Genomic DNA, 22,785 nt, shown 5'->3' with positions numbered 1-22,785 from the left:
TATTCACCACTTTCATAATGTCCTCATATAGAACTACTTAATCCATCACCAACACCGAAAACTCAGAATCCACTAAGTGTAGCATTCACAGAGGCAGCAGTAGCACACACCAACTTTGGTATGTTTCCAGGGAACGCCCCCTTTATCAAGCATGCGTGCAAAGAAACAATAAGAGCCTCAATATAAAGCAGATCTCACAATAATACAGCTGTATAAGGAACATTCATAAGTATTACCTTATCGTATATTATGAATATATACAGCACATATCGCATACATATTTACAGTGAATACTTCATGATATAAAAATCTAGGCAATATGCTATTTAAAGAAACACTCCCTTCGCTGAGACTCAATGAACATCGTTCTGCAATATGAAGGTATTCTTAAAAAAATGAAGAAAAATCCTCAACTGAAAAAGGTACTGCGATAAACTGTAAAAAGAAAAGTGAAGCGGGTAGCTGAACACGGATACTGAGAAGTTTCGTCACGTCGTTAATTGGCAGTGTGGATGATCGATTTTTAAGTTCTATATAAGGACAAAGAAATTGGTGAATATACCTGACAAGATATGGTAATACATTTTCTTTATATGTCATCATTTACAGTAAAATATTTTCAGTGTAAAAATCATCTTTATGTGCACATATTTTTGGATCATATAATAAGAGCATTGGAAAACCTGTCCAATGCACAGTTTTTCTCAGTTTCAGTTTATTACCATTCAAATTTTTATTCTACAGGGTGGTCCAAAAGTAGGTGGCCAGAAAATAATAACATTTATTTTGATTTATATATAAAATTATATTTACTAACACAAGCATAACATTGACAATTACATTTTATTCTGAACAATAATACAAAACACCTTAAATCTTATCAACGCAGGTGCTCAAACTGTTTTCCATTACAATTTGCACAGCTTTGAAGTCTGCCTCTTATGCTTCGACTAACTTTTTTGCACAAGTCTCTTTGGGTATTAATTTCTTGAAATGCATCTCTTATGTAATTTTTCAAATCACTGACACTTTTTGGTTTTCGACTATAAAATTTGTCCTTGAATACTCCCCAAAAGAAAAAATCCATTGGGGTCAAGTCTGGTGAACGTGCCGGCCAATCAAGTGGGCCTCTTCGGCCAATCCATTTATTAGGGAATGTTTCATCAAGATACTCGCGGACTACTCTTGAATAATGTGGAGGGGCCCCGTCTTGTTGGAAATAAAGGTCATTTGAATTAGGCTGTTGCTGTAACTGGGGAACAACTTGATTCATTAGAATTTTGAGATACTTATCTCCTGTGACTGTTCCATCAAAAAATATTGGTCCTAAAACACCAAAACTTGAAATACCACCCCAAACATTGACACCAGGCTCATTTAGTTGTTGCTCTAATGTTAAATGCATGTTCTCATTATACCAGTAAATACAATTATGTCTGTTAATATGGCCGGATAATTTGAAAGAAGCTTCATCACTCCACATAATGTTAACTAAAATTACTGGATTTTCTTCAATTTCGGTAAGCATAATCTCACTAAATTGCAGCCGCCTGTCTGGATCATCCTCCAATAAACCATGAATTAGACGTGGACGATAAGATTTCCACCCAATAGATTTCAGGATTCACATGATAGAAGCTCGTGAAATTGCCAATTCCAAAGAGGCTCTTCTGTGGACTTTTTTGGACTCTGAACAAATGTTTCAGCAACAAGTTGTTTATTATCTTCTGTACAGACTGTTTTGGGTTGACCAGTTTTTGGAGCATTAAGGATTGAGCCAGCGGCATTGAATTTGTCACGAATGCGGTAAATGGTTTGTCTCTTTGGGGCTTGAGTACCAAATGTTTCAACCCAATTTGCTCTAACGTTTCAGCATTTTGAGATTTCCAATACTCTGTTAAAATCCATTTTCTTTTACCTGTATTTAAATTATTTGCCATTATGTGTTATCCGAATTATCTGAAAAAAAAAAAAAACAGATTTGGGGGAGATCTATCTGTGAAAACTAGATCTGTGAAACTGGCTCAGTTGCCCTTAGCAACCAATCAGATTCCACCTTTCATTTTCCAAAGAGTCTGTGAGGAATGAAAAGTGGAATCTGATTGGTTGCTAAGGGCGTCTGAGCCAGTTTCACTTTACACCATGTTTGATAAATCTCCCCCTTCATAACCTTATTACACTTTCTGTCCACCTACTTTTGGACAACCCTGTATACAGATTCTTGTTTCTCAGATATGTTTGAGTTGTATTAAAATATGGCACTTTTGAATAGATGTAAGTTTATTGTATTTTATTATTAATAATGAAATCATAGGCAACATACGATAGGCATCCACATATGGAAGACCTGGAGGACACTGGCACCCTGAGATCAGGTCACGATGAACAACTGGAATAGCCTTTAACCACTTTAATGCCTTGGACGAAGGAGTTAAACACCTGGGATTGGAGTTATCTCCAATTCTGACCAGTAGAGCAGGGGGTCAGTTGCCTAATACAGCTGACACACCTCAGGTCTTCATACCTTCCCGGTCGCGATATTATTATTACAGCTCAGAAAAAAGTGGTTGTCCCGGGATACTCTCCCACATTATCCAACATTGGGCAGAGAGGGACGTCAATGCATGTCGGTTAATTCAGTGCTAGGGTCACCATCTGACACCAAACAAAACTCATGCATGGGTCCTATTGTAATTAATAGGTTCGGGCCACTTTGCCTATTAGCTGTCAGAAAGAAGTAGCAAGTGTACTGACCAGCATGAATCATCAATTACCGACATCCGATCAGGCAAGAGAGCGTCTTTACAACAAATCCAACAGATTCTGCTCCAAAGTAGGAAGAGTAATGATAATTTAAACTACGTTAAGTTTTTTTATGGGGAAATACTGCTAGCATTTATATCACAATTTGCATTGACTTAAAGAGAGCTCCCAGTTTTTCCCCAGTGATTATAGCAATGCAACAGTGTTTAGTGAGTACATTTTATGGCAGCTGAATCTTCTTACCATTATAAAGGGCGAGATCCTCTTCAGTAACATAAGCATTGGCTCCCCAGATCACAAGCTTATTGACGACTGATGGGTAAGACCCAGCTGCAATGACTGCAGTTATTCCACCATCGCTCCATCCAAGCAAGGAGAATTTTTTTAAATTCAAAGCCTGCGAAAAGTTACAATTTAGTTTTTTTTTTTATATTTATACAATTAATCTCAACCAGCATAAGAAAGATGACTTATAAATAAACTTACAATAATGCTCTACTTTTTTGTCACAACACTTATGTACTTTATGAGGTACAAATAGTTAGGCCTCAAAAGGTTTTTCACATACAAGTTCTATCCGTATTTATTTATTTTTTTTTACAAATAGTTCTGGTACCCCTTATAGTCTATGGGACAATTCATATGTCCATTTTTTTTGCAGACTAAGTGATCCACGTTAAAAAACAAGTCACAGGGACTTTTGGGGGACGTACATCTTGCATGGCCACTATTTACAAGAACTCCAGATGGATGACTGATTAATTGAGTTATAATCCTCACATTCTCTTGTTCAAACCATCTGGAAACAAGAGATGACTACATCAGAAACTCTGGCCTTCCACCAGAGCTGAATACATCTTAGCCCTTGAGTTCTAGTGCATAGTTTCCACTGCAACACTGTCTGCTCTGTGCCGGCCATATTCAGGCCTACAGAACACATTAAAGCACCACTCCAGTGGAGTTGTGCTTTAAACGTACTTCGCCTGCCCCCTGTCTGATACTTTTTGCAGCTGCTTTCATCCTTTTCCAGAGTTGCTCTCTGGCGATAAGCGACCTGCTGCCAGCTCCAGTGTTTCATGGAGCCGCGTAGAGGTCACTTTTCAACACAAGTCTATGAGTGCCTCGTTTAGACCTCGTTCTGGCTCTCATAGACTTGCATTGAGCTCTTGTGACGTAATTTCTAACTTCTAGCCAGTCAGAAGCTGCGCTCACAAGATGGTGCCGCAGGACCAGAGCGGCGGAGTCGGTAAAAGGTGACAACTTGCCTAGCAGCAGTGCCACCAAGTAACAGAATATTTTTTGTGTGCAAGATCTGAGTTTAACACCCTAGTATGAACATTAGCGTTTGTGATTTGAACATACATTTCTAGTGCAAAACTAGTTCAATCTCTCCACTCAAGAGAAGAGTAAACGAACAGGAAAATGGGAGAGATCTTTCATTTTTTGAATTACTGCTGTCAGTTAGTAACACGCCATTCTTCTAAGCTATTAACCCCTTCACCACCTTGCGATTTTCTTTTTTTGCGCTTTCGCTCTTTGCTCCCCTTCTTCTGAGAACCATAACTTTTTTTTATTTTTCCGTCAATATAGCAGCATGAGGGCTTGCTGTTTGCGTGATGAGTGGTAATTTTGAATGACACCAGTGATTTTACCATATAGCGTATTGGAAAACGACCAAAAATTGCCAAATGCAGTTGAAATTGCAAAAAAAAGTTTTTTGTTTTTTTACCATGTTCACTAGATGCTAAAAATGACTTGGCAGTATGATTCCCCAGGTCAGTATGAGTATGCAGATACCATATATAGGTTCTTTTTTATTTAAGTGGTGAAAAAAAATTAAAATTTGTTAGAAAATTTTTTTTTGCTTAGGTCGACATTTTTCGGATCCTGTAGCGTCTCCATTTTTTGGGATCTGGGGCTGGGTGAGAGCTTATTTTTTGCGCCCCGAGCTAAAGTTTTTATTGATACCATTTTGGGGTAGATACAATATTTTGATCGGCTGTTTTGCATTTTATTGCAATGTTGCAGCGACCAAAAAACCCCCCAATTATGGCGTTTTGATTTTTTTTCTCGTCAAGCTGTTTGCCCATCTGATAAATTTACTTTATATTTTGATAGACTGGACATTTCTGAACGCAGTGATGCCAAAACATTTGAATTTTTTTTTGTTTTATTTTGAATGGGGCAAAACGGGGGTGATCTGAACTTTTGAGTTTTTAATTTTTTACCGGTTCCAATAGTCCCTTAACCCCTTTCTGACGTGGGGCATATTAATACGCATCTGCGCCCTGGGCCTTTTGGACCAGTTACGTATTAATAAGCCCTGGTGATTGCGCCCCCACACAGGCAGTGCTGGTGCGATCGCCACTGGTTGTCAGCTGATAGCACATTGTCACAGCTGACACCCGATACTAGGAGCGGTACCACACTGCTCCCAGCACATTAACCCCCGAAATGCTGTGATCTAAGTTGATCGCAGCATTCCGAGAGCAAGGAGAGGTAAGCGCCGCTTACTTACCTCCTCTCTGGCGTCCCGCGCGGTCTGTGCCGGGTCCCGGTGGTTGTCATGGTGACCTGATGTCGTCATGACGACATCCGGGTCACCAGACAGCAGGAAGTTACTTTGATCATGCGCAGTGCGCGATCAAAGTAACTTCTGCCTGTGCAGCACTGACAGGCTGTATAGTATAGAGATGCTGCTGCACCTCTATGCTATACAGGCGATCAGACTGCAAAAAGTGAAAGTCCCATAGTGGGACAAAGTGTAAAAGTAAAGAAAAAGTATCAGAAAGTGGGAAAACAAAAATTTTAAAAATATTAAAAAAAAAAAAAAAATTATAAAATAATCCAAAATTAAAAATATACTGTACCCATAAATAAATATTACTATGAAAAAAAAAAAAAAAAAAACTAATAAAAGTACACATATTTGGTATCGCCGCGTCCGGAACGACCTGACCTATAAAACTGTCCCACTAGTTAACCCCTTTAGTGTACACGGCAACAACAACAAAAAAAAAAACGAAGCAAAAAACGACGCTTTATCGCCAAACAAAAAAAGGAATAAAATGATATCAAAAAGACGAATGTAAAAAAAAAATGGTACCGCTGAAAACGTCATCTTGTCCCGCAAAATACAAGCTGCCATACAGCTCCATCAGCCGAAAAAAAAAAGAAAAAAAAGTTATAGCTCTTAGAATAAAGCAATACAAAAAAATGTCTTTTTTCTATAAAAGTTCTTATTGTGTAAAAGCGCCAAAACATAAAAAAACTATATAAATATGGTACCGCTGTAAAACTACTGACCCAAAGAATAAAGCTGCCTTATCAATTTTACCACACGTGGAACGGCATAAAAAAAAACAAAAAAAACAATTTGTGAATTGTTGGTTTTTGTTTATTCTGCCTCCCAAAGACCGGAATAGAAAGCGATCAAAAAGTGTCACGTGCCCGAAAATGGTACCAATAAAAATGTCAACTTGTCTCACAAAAATCACACACTTACATGACTCTGTCGGCCGAAATATGGAAAAATTATAGCTCTCAATATATGGCGATGCAAAAACTAGGGTTTTTTAGTGTTTGATAGCTGTCAATCATAAAAACCCGATATGAATCTGGTATCGCTGTAATCGCACCGACCCGAAGAATAAAGTCGTCTAGTCGTCGTTGAAAGTGCATTGAGCTGTAAGTTGGATTGCTGCTAAAGGGGAAAAAAAACTTTAAATCTTCTTCCTTAGCGAGTGTGACCGAGCGGAGTGTGACCGAGCGGAGTGTGACTGGAGCGTCTGTGCAAACGGAAGTAAGAGTGTGACTTGTGATTCAGTGACTTTGGATTCAGGGAGTTTGGAAGGGAGGAATTTGGACTGAATTGCTAACATTTATTAATGACCTTGTAGGGGGCATACAGAGTAGTATTTCAATATTTGCAGATGACACTAAACTCTGCAGGGTAATCAATATAGAGGAGGACAATTTTATGTTACAGGAGGATCTATGTAAACTAGAAGCTTGGTCTGATAAATGGCAAATGAGCTTTAATGGGGATAAATGTAAGGTAATGCACTTGGGCAGAGGAAATAAAATGTATAATTATCTGCTTAATTGTAAAACACTGGGCAAAACTGTCACTGAAAAAGACCTGGGTGTATTGGTGGATGACAAGCTCACGTTTGGTGGCCAGTGTCAGGCAGCTGCTTCAAAAGGCAAATAAAATAATGGGATGCATTAAAAGAGCCATAGATGCTCATGAGGATAAAACATAATTTTACCTCTATACAAGTCACTAGTGCGACCACACTTAGAATACTGTGTACAGTTCTGGTTTCTGGTGTATAAGAAAGACATAGCTGAACTAGAGCGGGTGCAGAGAAGAGAGACCAAGGTTATTAGAGGACTGGGGGGTCTGCAATACCAAGACAGGTTATTAAACTTGGGGTTATTTACTGTGGAAAAACAAAGGCTTAGCGGTGATCTTATTACTATGTACAAGTATATGAGGGGACAGTACAAAGACCTTTCTACTGATCTTTTTACTCTGAGGCCTGAAACGGGGACATCTTCTACGTCTGAAAGAAAGAAGGTTTAATCATAATCACAGACGCGGATTCTTTACTGTAAGAGCAGTGAGACTATGGAACTCTCTGCTGCATGATGTTGTAATGAGTGATTCACTACTAAAATTTAAGAAGGGCCTGGATGTCTTTCTTGAAAAGTTGAAAATGAATAGGATGACTACCGCGCCAGTGTACCGAGGCCAGGAGAAACGAGATAATTGAGTAGTTGATAAAAAGATCTGTTTATTTTATTACAGGTTAAAATTCATAGACAAATAAAATAGTATACAAAAGGAGTATAAATAAGGGAGTCTTGAATGTTAAGGATATGGGGTAGAGATGTTGTTGGAGGCCCGAGTTCACTTTATTGTTGTGTAGAGGGGAGGCTAAGGACTTCTGAGGGATCCAGAGCATGTAGGTACCTATAAAGGGTGTATAGAACTTTTTAGTTTACTGCTTTAGGTGAATAACAGGTTACCTAAATTGAAAGTGGACCGTCTGTACCTGAGGCAGAAGTAGGTAGTATGTGTCTTCTACTTGGAGGTTAGTAGACGTCTCTGGTCAAATGCAGTCAAGGTGACAAAAAACACCTGGGTTAAGGGGCACTGTTTGACTGCTTATTTTTAGGATTATTCTGGGTAATTACCTGGTTAGTAGGCTGGAAGTTGGGTTTTTGATTTTTGATCCAGATGTTCTGGGGAGCCAGGTATGTTTATACAGCTGGAGAAGTGGTTCCCTGTGGAGACAGTGAGAGTACTGTCGAATAGGTTGGTATATTTCTGTTATCTAGCTCTGCCATATGGCTTGTCCCGTAGTAGATACGGATAATTTTGTTGATGATTTTCCCCAAATTAAAGTGTTATCCTGTGGAGATTTAAAGCTGAAAAAAACGGAAATTTAAAGGAGCAATTCCATAATCTTAATAATGCCTTACTCAAAGTCCAACATGTATATAACACATTCCTTTATCCAGACAACAGATATACCAAGAACCACAACAGTTAATGAAAATATTCCTATATAGTCAATCCCATTGGCAAAACAAAAAGAGCCACACTGATAGCCACTTGGTTAGACACCTGCTACTCAGCAGATCATTCTTCAAAAACTAGAGTGGTGGCTATCCAATTTCATAGAGGTCTTCCATTCACAATTTAGGACATATTAGTCAATCCTCATGGCAGATTTATTAGGTAATCTGTGGAAGTTGCAGACCACAATTACATGTTATTAAATGTACAGCGGGGGAAGTAGGTATTAAACAAGTCACCAATTTTCTAAGTATATATTTCTAAAGGTGCTATTGACATTAAATTATCTCCAGATCTTGGTAACAACCCATCCAATCCACACAGGCAAAGAAATCTAACGTGTTCAATTCTTATTTCACCTGCTGTACATATCAACTATTGTGCCCCACCTTACCAACATAGAGTGGAACCCATAATTAGGCCACGTTCACACGTTCAATATGTGGTCAGTATTTTCCATCAGTATTTGTAAGTCAAAACCAGGAGTGGAACAATCAGAGGAAAAGTATAAAAGAAACACATGCACCACTTCTGCATTTCTCACCCATTCCTGGTTTTGGCTTACAGATACTGAACGTGTGAACATGGCCTGAAGGATATACCTTTCACAATCTCAGCCCACAAAAAATACCAGAACTTACTACACCAACCAAGGTCAACATCTGCAAGAGATTTGTCTTAATGTTTTGGGTTTCCTCCCAATCTCCAAAGATATACTGATAAGGTATTTAGATTAGGAGCCAGAAAGGAGATAGTTATGATAATGTCTGTAAAGAGCTGTTGAATTAATGGTGCTATGTAAGCGCGTAAAATAAATAAACCCTACTTACAGGAACTGATTATAGCCATAGCTTTTTTCCTTCATAGCAATAAATACAAATACCTCTCAATCTAGGTCATCGAGGTTATGTTATCCCTATAAGGGGACATAGGATGGGTATTTTCCCTACATCAAACTGTTTCAAGTGTATTGCCCCAATGGCTGACCAGTACCACTGCATGTGGTTTTACCCGCAAATACAGTCTTTTTGGACAAAGCCATGCTTTTGTATCTAATTACCTGACAAATTTCGCCCCTTTTGGTCCTATCAGGCCATTTTCGGATATCTGGATGTTGAAACTGGTGTAAGGAAATTTTTACACTTAGCAACAGAGGGATCCAAAACAATACTTCACACATGGCTTAATCCGCAACCCCCTCCATACAAATGGTTTTTGGAAAAATTAGCCCTTTTGATGAAGATGGACTGGGTAGAGGCATCTCTATAAAAGGAACATAGAGTTCAAGATTTCTTGTGCCCACTGTGAGGTTTGGATGCTGCATATTTTTGTTGCGTCAAAAAGTTTCAGCAAAGAGGATGGGATTTATAGAAATCTTGTGCCGACTGCTTCTTTTTAAGTCAGCATAAACTGACTTGTGGTGCATTTTTCAAATCTGCAACATGTCAATCTTTTGCTGGTACTCAGAGTTTTATGTGCAGATTTTTTCCATAAACTTGCATTAAATGACGAAAATCCATGGGCAAAAAACGCACGTGTTTTTAGTGCACTTCCATGGTAGAAACGCATCAAAAACGGTTTCCAGGAGTCCATCCTGACAGCACCATGGAGGACGCGATTCTTATCCTTACAGGGACAGGAAACACAGAGGTTAAAAGCCCTCCCCTCCCTCCACCCCTCAGTGTTATTTCTAAGTACCACACCAGAATGGTTGCAACAAACAAAAATGTTTTATTACAATTCTATATAACAATGTTACTTCACACTGTATATAACATGAAAGGGAGGGAACTAACTGTGCTGTCAGGATGGACTCCTGGAAATACAATTACTGGTAAGACTAATTACCGTTTTCCAGGACGTCCCCTGACAGCATCATGGAGAATAACAAAGTATTGATTTTAGGGTGGGACCATTGCATGGAGAACTTTCCTACCAAACGCCATTCTCTGACTGGCTACCACATCTAGCTTGTAATGTCTAGAAAATGTACTTAGGTTAGACCAAGTTGCGGCCGTACAAATCTGCTCCACCGAGGCTCCCCCTCTCTCTGCCCAAGAAGTGGCCATTGATCGAGTGAAATGAGCCCTCAATTCAACAGGAGGAGACTTTCCTTCTGCCACATAGGCTAGACCTATTGTAGACTTAATCCACCTAGCAATTGTCTTTTTTGATGCATTTTTACCTCTATTTCTACCCCCAAATTGGACAAACAAGTTGTGATCCTTTCTCCAACCCTGGGTGGCCTCTAAATAAGTGATGACTGCTTGTGTAACATCTAGGGAATGGAAGAAGACTTCCTTTTGATTTTTAGGATTTTGGCAGAAGGACAGAAGTACCACTTCCTGTTTTATATTATGGGTAGAAGCAACCTTGGGTAAAAAGGATGGATCGAATCTAAGAACTATTTTATCCTCATAAATCTTTAAGTACGGGTCCTTTGTGGATAAGGCCTGCATTTTCCCCACCCTTTTAGCAGGTGTAATTGCTACCAGGAAAGCTGTCTTAAAGGTGAGTCTGCCTATAGTCAAGTCCTTGGACGGCTCATATGGATGTTTACAAAGAGCATTAAGTACAAGATTGAGGTCCCGGGGGGCAACAGATCTCTTAACCCATGGTCTCAATCTCTGAACCGCCTTGGAAAACCTAGCTATCCAAGGATTCGCTGCCAATTGCGTATCAAAGAATACGCTCAGGGCAGAGACCTGGACTCTTAGAGTACTTGGTTTTAAACCTCTGTTAAACCCGGCCTGCAAAAAATCCAAAATCTTAGGGATAGTAGGGTTAGAAACATCGATAGCTGAATCTCTTCATTCTGAGCAGAACTTTTTCCAAATTTTACTATATATGGCCGAGGTCACCGGTTTACGACTGGCCTGTAGGGTTGTTATCACCTGATCAGAAAGTCCCTTGGACTTCAAGATCTGCCTTTCAGCATCCATGCAGTAAGATGCAATCTGTCTACTTCCTGGTAGAACACAGGACCCTGATGGAGAAGGTCCTTCCTCAAGGGAAGCTGGACAGGGTCTTCTAATGCCATCTTGGCCAATAAGGGAAACAAGCTCCTCTTCGGCCAAAAGGGTACTACCAGTATTATCCTTGCCTGGTCTTCCTGCACTTTCCTTAGTACCCTCGGTATCAGAGCTAACGAAGGGAATGCATACAACAGGCCCCTGTTCCATTGCTGGGATAGGGCGTCTATTCCTTCCGGATTGTCTAGCGGATTTAGGGAATAAAATCTCCTGACCTTGGTATTTTCTCTGCTTGCCAAGAGGTCTATTTCTGGAGAACCCAAACGATGTGTAAGGTCGAGGAAGACCTGCATATTCAGTTCCCACTCTGTGGGACATATCCTTCGTCTGCTCAGTAAGTCTGCTATCTGATTCTGAGCCCCTGCTAAGTGTACAGCTGTTATAGATCGGGCTATTCTTTCTATCCAAAGAAACATGTTTGTAGAAAGGCTCTGCAGTAAGGGGTGTCTTGGGCCTCCCTGATGCCGCAGAAAAGCCACCGCTGTTGTGTTGTCTGACAAGACTTTTATATGTCTTCCCAGAAATAATGGTCTGTTCTGGTGGAGAACTTCCCACACGGCTCGTAATTCCCGATAATTTGAGGACCTTGCACGAATTTCTGGGGACCGGGTTCCCTGAAAGAGCTTCACCTCTACGTGGGCGCCCCACCCTGACTGACTGGCGTCGTTGGTAATTACTATGGCTGGAGAGGGGATCCAAGCTACTCCCACCTGGAGATTTTTTGGCAGCATCCACCATACTAGGGACCTTCTTACCACTCTGGAAAGGGGCATTACTTTGTCCAAGGATATCTGACGCCTGTCCCAGGCCGACAGAACAGCTCTTTGTAGATGTCGGTCATGAAACTGACTCCATCTGACACATGGAATGCAGGCCGTCATCAGTCCCAGGATCCTCATTGCACTTCTGATGGAGTAATGATTCCTTGGAAACTGAATAATCTCTCTTCTCAGTGACCTCTGCTTTTCTACAGGTAGAAATTAGGTTCTTAGGCAAGAATCCAGAGTAACTCCCAGAAAGTTTTTTCTTTCCCTGGGATCTAGGTCTGATTTGTCCCAGTTTATCAGCCAACCCAATTCTTGGAGGGTGGAAATGGATATCCTTACATGGTCTAGAAGCTCCTAACGAGACCCCCTCCACCAAAAGGAAATCGTCGAGGTAAGGGACTATGATGATTCCCAAACGTCTTAAATGGGCTACTACTTCTGTTATCAGCTTTGTAAACACCCGCGGGGCTGAGGCCAGACCAAAGGGGAGACAGCTGAATTGAAAATGGTGGATCTGATTTCCCACTTTTATAGCAAATCTCAAAAACTTTTGATCGATGGGATGGATGGGGACATGGTAGTACGCTTTCTGGAGGTCTAAGGAACACATCACAGCCCCTCTGTCTATCAGGGGAATAGTAGACCGAACTGACTCCATCTTGAATCGTTTGTATCTCACCCAGTGGTTTAACGGTTTTAGGTTTATTATTATACGCATGTCCCCTGAGGGTTTCCTGATGGAAAAGAGTCTTGAGTAGTGTCCCTGGAACCTCTCTACCCGAGGAACCGGACTTATGGCCCCTATTTTTAAGAGTTTCTGTACTTCTAACCACATGGGTGAAGTACCGGACACTGGCTGGGGATTGGTGAGAATAAACCTCTCTGGGGGTAACTGGGCAAATTCGATTTTGTATCCTGAGGATACGGTCTTTAGAATCCAAGGATTCTGAGATATTTTTTTGCCAGCCTCTGAAGAACGACATTAGACGTCCCCCAACATGTATGGCGTCATTGCTTCCTCGAGCCGGATGCTGAACTAAAGGGGGGCTCCTCTGCCCCTGTTCCCCTTGGGGTAACTCCATCTGCCGGACTTTCCTTTACTCTTATAATCTGGCCTATGCGAGGGGCGGGCTCTCCGAAAGGGCTGCTACCTATGAGGCTTATCCTCGGGAAACCCTTTGTTTTTATCAGACGCTTTTTCTAAGATGTCGTCTAATACTGGCCCAAAATACCCTATCCCCCGAAAAAGGAATGGAGCATAATTTATTCTTTGACTGGTTATACCCAGACCAGGTTTTCAACCAGATAGCCCGTCTAGTTGCATTAGATAAGGCGCTGTTTCTGGCTGCAAATCTAATGGACTCTGCCGAAGCGTCGGCCATGAAACCTGTGGACATCTTAAGGAGGGTAAGGGATCTGAGAATAGCTTCTCTAGGAGCTTTTGATGTTAACTGCTCCTCCAGATCTCCTACCCACAAACACATCGATCTGGCTACAGAGGTGGCAGCAATATTAGTTTTTATGATAGCCGCCGACGTCTCCCAGGCCCTTTTTAGAAGGCCATCCGCCTTTCTGTCCATAGGATCCTTCAGACTGGAGGAATCCTCAGGCTTAGTGCCCACGATGCAGAAATGAAGCAGAAATTTTCCTGAGCATTTCTGCATCTCCTTGGCAGAAAAACGCATGTGGTTTTTACATGCGTTTTTGACGCGTATTTGCCATGCTTTTTTCCAATGCATTGTATAGGCAAATACGCATGCAGAAACGCACAAGAATTGATCATGTCCGTACTTTTTCTGCGAGTAAAATATGCGCAGAAAAAATACGGACCATGTGCACAGAACTTGCGGAATGTCATAGGAAGTCATGGGATAATGTATGCAATGCGTTTCTGGAGTGTTTACGCGCTGCAAATAAACACCAAAATACGCACCAAAAATGCATCGTGGGCACACACCCTAAGGCTATGTGCCCACGTAGCGTTTTTGTAGCATTTTTGCGGCGTTTTTACGGCCGCGAAAACACTTGTAAAACAGTCTGCCATGCAAAGCAATGTGAATTCGGATGTGCTGTGCACATGATGCGCTAATTTGCGTGCCGAATTCGCATTGCGTTGCAAAACGCAGCATGACCATTTCTACTGCGATTACGCTGCAAATTTGCGGCTATTGAGGAACATTGAAATGCAGCAAACCCGCAGGTATATGTGGATTTGCTGCGTTTCAATTAAATTCAATAGCCGTGAATTTGCAGCGTAATCGCGGTGCGTGTGGTACCCGGGATGAAGAGGAGACTACAACCTCTCTTCATCCCGGCTACCACGCGGTGAAAAAAAGAAATAACGTTAAAAATAATCAAAACCGGTATATTCACCTCTCCGGCGGCCCCCGGTCTGCTCTCCGGTCTCCTCCAGTCCGCTCCCGGCTACGTCCTCTCGCCTTGGCGTCCCGCAGTGTACTGTCAGGACCTCCGGTGACGTCATTTAGTCACCTGATGGTCACGCGTCCGCTGACGTCGGTCAGGTGATGGTCGCGTGACCATCAGCTGACTAAATGACCTCACCGCAGGTCCTGACGGTACACTGCGGGACGGTAAGGAGAGAGAGGACGCGGCCGGGAGCAGACTGGAGGAGATCGGAGAGCAGACCGGGGGCCACCGGAGAGGTGAACATACAGTTTTTGTTTTTTTATTTTAACGTTTTAATTCTTTTTTTTTTTTTTTTACTATAGATGCTGCATTTAAAGCATCTAAGTTGTTCACACATTATAAATCCATGCCGGTTGCACGGATTTATATTGTGTGTTATCAACTTGTCAAGCACTTTTCCAAGTGATGCTCAAAATCGATTGGAAAAAGTGCTTGAAAAACGCATGCGAAAACGCATGTAAAAACGCATGTAAATCTGCATGCGTTTTTTTCTGCCAGAGAGAGCCAAAAACGCTCTGCATCAAATCTGCTACGTGGGCACATAAACTTAAAAGGGGATTGAGGTTTTCTTGACCACCTTTGCAATGAGAACATCGATCCTGGGAATCTCTTCCCAGGGCTTAATGTCCTCTGGCTCAAAGGGAAGGCGTAATCTAAAGTCTCATGGAATTACAAGTCTTTTTTCTGCATCCTCCCATTCTTCCAAGATCATGGAACGGATGTGGTTATTTATGGGGAAAACCCTGTGTCTCTGGGATCTTAACCCCCCGAACATTTCATCCTGCACTGTATGCGATGGCTGGGTGTCTTCCACCGGCATAGTGTCTCTGACCGCTTTTAGCAGTTCGTCTGTGTCCGCCACTGAGCAAAGATACCTCTTTCCCTCCTCCGGTGGATCTGAAGCTATATCTTCCTCCTCCTGCTCCTCAGAAGCAAAGGGCTGTAACTCTTCCTCTGAGGATAGCTCCATCTCCCACCTCGGTCTTTTTGCCCGGGGACCTGGCAGAGACATCTGGGGGGAAACTAGACCCGAAATGGAGGCCCGGACCTCTTCTCTGATGATTGACCTCATATCCGAAAGGATGGTTGGTTGTTCATCCTTCACAATTTTAGCAGTGCAGCCTTTGCATAACTGTTTAAGCCATGTTTCAGGCAACCTGCAATTACATATGGGGCATCTCTTCATCCCCCCCCTCCCCCGACTTTTTATTCTTATCCGTCGTTGGTGGATTAGCGGAGCCTTTATCCTAAGATAGGGGAACAGCACTGTGGAATTTAGGAGGCGACCTTTTGACTAATATTGGTGGGTTACCCTCTCCCCCCCCAGATAGTCCTACCCCCACTCACATGTACCATTGGTGGTTCAGATGGGGTCTCTGGCTTTCCCAAATCCTCCATCATGCAGTCTCCAGCACAGCAGGGAAGCCAGACACAGGCAAGAGCTTTTATACTTACCTGTCTGATGTCTTCCCTGCCTTTTGCGTTCCATCCTGGAACGCACGCTGACTGCCACTTTCAAATTTTGCGCTCTGCCTCGCACGCACTCCCATGACGTTACCGGAAGTGCACGCACACGTGGCCGGAACCAGGTGCGGAGGCAGGCGCCGGAGCTGAGAGCCCTCGCCGGAGGGAATCGGCTCCTGGGTCAGGAGCAGCGCTGCATTGACCAGGCTGAGGAACGCCCGATCGGGGGGTGTCCGCCGCAGGCTGCTTCCCAGGAGGAAGGAGAAGTTCTGAGCCGCCCAATCCCGAGCCCGCATGCAGGTACGCTCTTCTGCGCACCACACCTCTCAGTTCCTATCCTCACAGGGACAGGAAAAACACTGAGGGTGGAGGGAGGGGAGGGCTTTTAACCTCTGTGTTTCCTGTCCCTGTAAGGATAAGAACGACCTCCTGTCAGGGGGACGTCCTGGAAAACACATGTAATCTGCAAATGACTATCAATAAAGTTGTCAAAGCCAAATACCAGGAAGTATCAAAAACAAAGCACCTTTATTTAAAGTCAACCTAAATACAGCCAAAAAAATTTTTCAGGCACTTCCATAATTAAAGACAACCTAAATGGGAAGTAGACACCTTCATTTCAAAAAAGCATATCAATCTTTATTAATTATATTTTTAAAAGAGACAACACATATTAAAAAAATATATAAAAAGGGGAAAGAACGAGTAGAATAAATTCATCCACAGATCATATACAAGTTATTCCACCAGAGGGAGCTCATATTCCATTTCACAGCACTGATGTAAATTCACATCACAGATTTCATATAGACAGGTAAGAACATTCAATAATGCTCAAAATATGAGAAAATTAAGACCCAACAGAATTATACTGGGGGGGAACTAATCAAATTCCACATTCAAGTCCCAAGTGACATCAAGTATTAGTATGTGGTATTAATTATGATTACTGAGCAAATAGCAATGGCAGAAGGCCTAACATAAAGCTCAAACATGTAATCCAAAGAGGTTTAAATGAGGGTACACAAAAGTGCCTTTTATAGTGAAAGCTGAAAGAAATCCATGTATCAAAACAAAGGTAGGTAGGCAAAAGCATAAAGAGCTGTAGTGAAAGGTAAATCCAATAAGTAAGAGGTGAATATGACCTGACAGAACGAATATCTGTCCCCGACGCGTGTTTGGTCTAGGCTCTCCTTCTTCTGTGATTTACCTCTGTGCCCAGTGCTGGCTGGGTTTATACGGTGCATTGCAGCACCTTACATACCAACATCTTTTATTTGCATAGTGATTTTTTCAACAGGCAGGGTTGATCTCTCCCAGTCTGCCTGGGGCACTTGTGGTTAAGTTTAGATTTAGCACAGGCTGATCCACCTCCGTGCATATTTGGGTCTTAAGGTTCAGCACAATTGGCTAATTGTATGCTATTTGCTTAAGTGTATGTCTTTTCATCAAAGACAATGGTATTGTATTAAGTCACCAATTGTTCCTTATATTTATATTTTTTAATCCATTTATTATCCTATTTTTGACCCACAATCCGGGCCAGTGCAATATTGACCACCACAGAGGTTTTACATAGCGGGGGTTTATATCCATATTGACGTATTTGTACAATCATGTATGTTCAATTGGGTTCAATCATGAAAGGTTCTGTAAGTAGAGGGTTCTAACAGGTGTGGATGGTTCCACTACCTTTTTAATGGTGTTTTAAAGAATTTTTGGAGTGTTCATTATATACATGTGTCGAGTTTACTTGAAATAAATCTTTGTAATTTATATTTAGCATTTGAATTTTTTGATTGCCAGTGGCGATCACTGCTGAATTGCATTGTCTTCTTTCTCTCTTTTCATGTGCATGGTTTTCTCATGACATGCTGCAGGTAGATCCCGATCACTGGATGGTGCCCTCCTAATATGTTAGGGCAGGGTTCCCCAACTCCAGTCCTCAAGGCCCACCAACAGGTCATGTTTTCAGGATTTCCTTAGTATTGCACAGGTGATAATTCAATCATCAGCACAGGCAATAGTTACATCACCTGTGCAATACTAAGGAGATCCTGAAAACATGACCTGTTGGTGGGCCTTGAGGACTGGAGTTGGGGAACCCTGTGTTAGGGGGTTAGTCGTCTAGGCGTTCTGCCATTGCTATTTGCTCAGTAATCATAATTAATACCCCTTACTAATACTTGATGTCACTTGGACTTGAATGTGGAATTTGATCAGTGGGGAGCATAATATTCCCCCACCCCCATATAATTCTGTTGTGTCTTAATTTTCTCATATTTTGAGCATTATTGAATGTTCTTACCTGTCTATATGAAATCTGTGATATGAATTTACATCAGTGCTGTGAAATGGAATATGAGCTCCCTCTGGTGGAATAACTTGTATATGATCTGTGGATGAATTTATTCTACTAGTTCATTCCCCTTTTTATATTTTTTTTTTTAATAAGTGTTGTCTCTTTTAAAAATATAATTAATAAAGACTGATATGCTTTTTCCCCTTCTCCCATGACAGCATCACCTGAGAGAGGGTATCCGCCCACCAAGGACAGGAAACCTACTGAATAAAAAGGCGGTACACCTCTCCTCCGCATCAGTTTTGGTTTCCGGTCCTTGATGGGAACCTCTCAAGGTGGGACGGGAAGATGACACTTTCCAGTTCAGTCATCAGCTCAATCAGATGGTGGCTGAATCCGGAGAACTTGTCACAAGGAGTACCTTGGTCGTACTGGATCAGTGACAATCACAACGGATGCAAGCGCAGATGGCTGGGGAGCACATCTGAAAGATCGTGCAATACAAGGAGTCTGGTCGGACAGCGAGAGGGGTCTCTCCTCCAACATGAAGGAGCTGTTGGAGGTAAAAAACGCAATGATGAAGTTTAGTTCTCAACTACGAGGACAACACATCCGAATTATGTCAGACAACAGGACAACGATCGCCTATGTCAATCATCAGGGGGGCCCAAGATCCCGACCTCTCATGTTAGTAACAGAGCAGATTCTACAATTTGCGGAACAACATAAATTTATGCTCTCGGCTCTGCATATAAGAGGCGAGGAAAACGAAAGAGCCGATTTCCTGAGTCGTAACATACTAAGACAGGGCCAGTGGGAGCTGAATCCAACAGTATTCCAGCAGATTGTGGATCGATGGGGTCAACCAAAAATAGACCTTTTTGCAAACAAACAGAACTGGAAAACAGGGGTCTTCTGCTCTTTAAATCCAAAGGAAAGACCCTATGCAGTGGATGCACTACAAATTCCCTGTAACTTTTGCCTAGCCTATGCGTTTCCCCCGCTAATGTTGATTCCAGCGATCTTGAGGAAGATCCGAGAAGAACAGGCGACAGTCATACTGATTGCTCCATTGTGGCCCAAGAGGTCATGGTTCACCTGGATAAGGAGGATGTCCCAATCGGATCCATGGGTCCTTCCAGACACTCCAGATCTCCTCAAGCAGGGCCCAGTCTTCCATCCTCAGAGGTCGGGCCAGCATTTGACGTCCTGGAGTTTGAAAGGTCGATACTAATCATGGAAGGGTTCTTCCTGAGTCTAGTCACTACCCTGCACAAAAGCAGGAAGCCTGTGCATACTAAAATCTATGGTAAGACTTGGGCAAAGTTCCCATCTACTTCAGGGCAGTCAGCTAAGGGAAAAATTCCTATTTGAGCTATCCTGGAATTTCTTCAAAGGTTCTTAGATATGGGGTTGGCTACCAATACCCTTAAGATGCAAGTATCAGCTCTTGGAGGGCTATATAACTATAATTTAGCAGCAGATAGATGGGTCATCAGGTTTATAAAGGCATGCGATAGATCCAGACCTATTGATACCCCGAGAATGCCTCCCTGGGATCTAAACCTGGCCCTAGAAGCCCTGACTAAATCTCCCTTTGAGCCCTTAAAGAGCGTCACAAAAAAAACTCTCACTTTGAAAACGGTCATACTGATAGCGCTAACATCAGCCCATAGAGTTAGTGACTTACATGCACTGTCAGTAAATCATCCTTTTACAGAGGTCACTCTAGTTACAGTTACGTTAAGACCAGATAAAGCCTATCTTCCGAAGGTGGCCTCCCAATTCCACAGAACACAGGAGATCATTCTCCCCTCATTCTGTCCTAACCCAAAAGATTTAGAGGAACAGAGGCTTCATACTCTAGATGTTAGGCGGGTTTTGGTTCAGTATTTGGAGGTAACAAGGCCTTGGACGAGAAGTGATGCCTTATAAGTCTCCTTCCAGGGAGCTAGGAAAGAGCTTAAAGTTACAAGGGGAACTATAGCTAGATGGATCAGGGACGCCATTAGCTTAGCATATTCCTCTAGTAATGTGCCAGCTCCAGAGAACCTGAAGGCCCACTCCACCAGGGCTGTGGCAGCCTCCTGGGCTGAGAAGGCGGAGGTGTCCATTGACAACACATGCAAGGCAGCAACATGGTCATCTTCTACCTTCTATAACCATTACCAACTTGATCTATCTTCTACTGATCTATCCTTTGGGAGAAAGGTGTTACAAGCAGTGATCTCTCCCTAAGGTGTCTGTTATATATAAATCTCTCTGGTGGTGCTGTCAGGGGAGAAGGGGAAAAAATCTTAGTTACTTACCGGTAACGGAATTTTACAGAGCCCATGACAGCACCCTTATATTCTCTCCCTTTTATCACTTGTGGTGTGCACTGCATATGGGTGTATAGCAAGAAATGTTTTATTGGTGGTAGTTGTGTACTAACATACTGTCTGGAGGTCCTCTCATGCTCTGAAACAAACTGATGCGGTGGATAGGTACCGCCTTTCTATTCAGTAGATTTCCTGTCCTTGGTGGGCGGATATTCTCTCTCAGGTAGTGCTGTCGTGAGCTCTGTAAAATCCTGTTACCAGTAAGTAACTAAGATATTTTATCCTAAGTCATATTGCACAAAGGGTTGATTGTGACTTGTAGGATTGCTGCTTCCAATAGGTGGCGCTATAGAGTTCAAGTCCTCTTTTTCTCTGAAGAGGCAATTTGCATATTAAATTTCCCAGAGGAGCATTGCACGGCGAATAAGCCTCCATACCTTGACATGCCAGAGCCGATATGTCACTCTCCACAAGGAGAAACATTACCCCTTAGACCTCAGTCCAGAGCCTCTCATCTAGCCAAATCAGTTCTCATACTTTGCACTGACGAGGGCTAACAGCCTGAAACACCGTGTACTTGAAGGGAGAGGAGGAAATGCAGGCGACTGGTGTTATTGGAGCTCATTTGACGCAACTGTTTAAGCTTTTACTTTATTGTTCATAAAGCTATTGCACAATAGGACATTGCTACACTGACATATCAAAAAGGTTATATGTAGAAAGTTTCATTTTCTAGTCAAATCAACCATTACTCTATTTCCTTTGCTTGTACATTGAGTTTTTGTAATGCTAAAAATATAAATTAAAACTTTCTTTAAAAAAGTCATGGATCTAACTTGCCTATGCAAGTCTATGGGTCATTAAAACATTTTTTGACAAGACTAAGGTATAAGGTAAGGATTTTGAATAAAATCATACTGAACATGCTGGATGATCGCCTTCATTTTTTCCACTCCGTTTTCAATACAGTGCTAAACTCTAGGCAACAGCTTTGCTTTTTAAAGAAATTTAGACCACTAAAATCACTTTAACCCCTTTAAAGCCCATGACGTACTAATACGCGTCTGTGCCCTGAGACTTAAGAGCCTGACCTGTATTAGTACGTCATGGCGATCGCGCGCGCACACAGGCTGTGACAATCAGCTGACACCCGGTACTATGTGCAGGGAGCGGTCCCGCACCGCTCCCAGCACATTAACCCCCGCAATGCTGCGATCGAAGTCGATCGGTATACTCACCTCCTCTTCCGGCCTCCAGCGCTGTCTGCCGCGGCTTCCCGGGTGTTGCCGACGCGCCCCCTGGGCCTGTGTTGTGCAGGGAATACCCGGAGTCGGATCGCTGGGGGTTGTAGTCTCCGTGGCGCTGACCCAGTCCGTGCCCAGGGTGGTCAATTCAGTGGCAGTCTTATTAGTGAGATGATAGTCTGACTACGCCACCCGTGGATTGCGGTCAGTGGGGACCGCCGCTTCAAGGCAGACCGCTGAGGCCGGTGTTGTGTGTGCAACTAAGAACGGGATGACTCCCCATGGGAGGAGTATAGCCTCAGGGCAGTTAGTGTGGATGATGGGAGTGATGATGCACGAGCACAGCAGGAATAACTCAGAGTCTGTGCAGTGCAGTTCAGGGTCTTTACTGATGTTATAAAGCAGACCCTCCCGGGAGTACTGGCTAGCAGTAGAGGCCTGGTCAGTCTGAGAGCTAGCAGGATCTCCCCTGGCCAGGTGGAGTTGTAGGCCTCCCCATCTATCTGTACTCTTTCCTTGCTACCTTGCTGTGTGCGGGTAGAAGTAGCCCACGTCCCTGAGTATACCGTGTGGTGCTCACCAGTACGGCCGGTGACTTGGGGCCTTCTGTTAGCCTCCGCTTCACGATGGCGGTGCTGGTCCCTTGCTTGTGACTGTGCCTCCGGGCTTCTCTGGCCAGAGGACATGGAATCCCCTGCCGGTTGGATTCTGCTGCTGGACCTGGATGTCCCCACAGCCTCGGACTCCGTGTCCGGTCTTAATGTCTTCAGCCAGGGCGAGCTATCTAGCTTCCAGCCCCTGGCACTCGCTCCTGCTCCTACAGAGCTCCTTGCTGACACTTTCCCTGTGTCTGGAACTGTTTCCAGGCTCTGACAGTC

At 42.8% G+C, this 22,785-nt stretch overlaps 1 protein-coding gene across 1 annotated transcript in view; it reads right to left on the bottom strand.

Annotated features, from left to right (window-relative positions):
• The window catches only part of BPHL (biphenyl hydrolase like), a 62,680-nt gene that overhangs the window by 17,560 nt on the left and 22,335 nt on the right, over positions 1 to 22,785 (bottom strand). Inside the window, exon 4 of the mRNA XM_073678698.1 lies at positions 3,007 to 3,160. Coding sequence (XP_073534799.1) covers positions 3,007 to 3,160 — 154 coding nt within the window. The remainder of the gene's footprint in view (positions 1 to 3,006; positions 3,161 to 22,785) is intronic.

This window comes from Phyllobates terribilis, unplaced genomic scaffold, assembly GCF_046119375.1.
Source record: "Phyllobates terribilis strain yellow unplaced genomic scaffold, ASM4611937v1 Scaffold_4__5_contigs__length_816908805, whole genome shotgun sequence".
Classification (NCBI taxonomy): Eukaryota; Metazoa; Chordata; class Amphibia; order Anura; family Dendrobatidae; genus Phyllobates; species Phyllobates terribilis.
The sequence above is the reverse complement of the archived record's forward strand: the minus strand, read 5'-3'. Positions and strand labels throughout refer to the sequence as shown.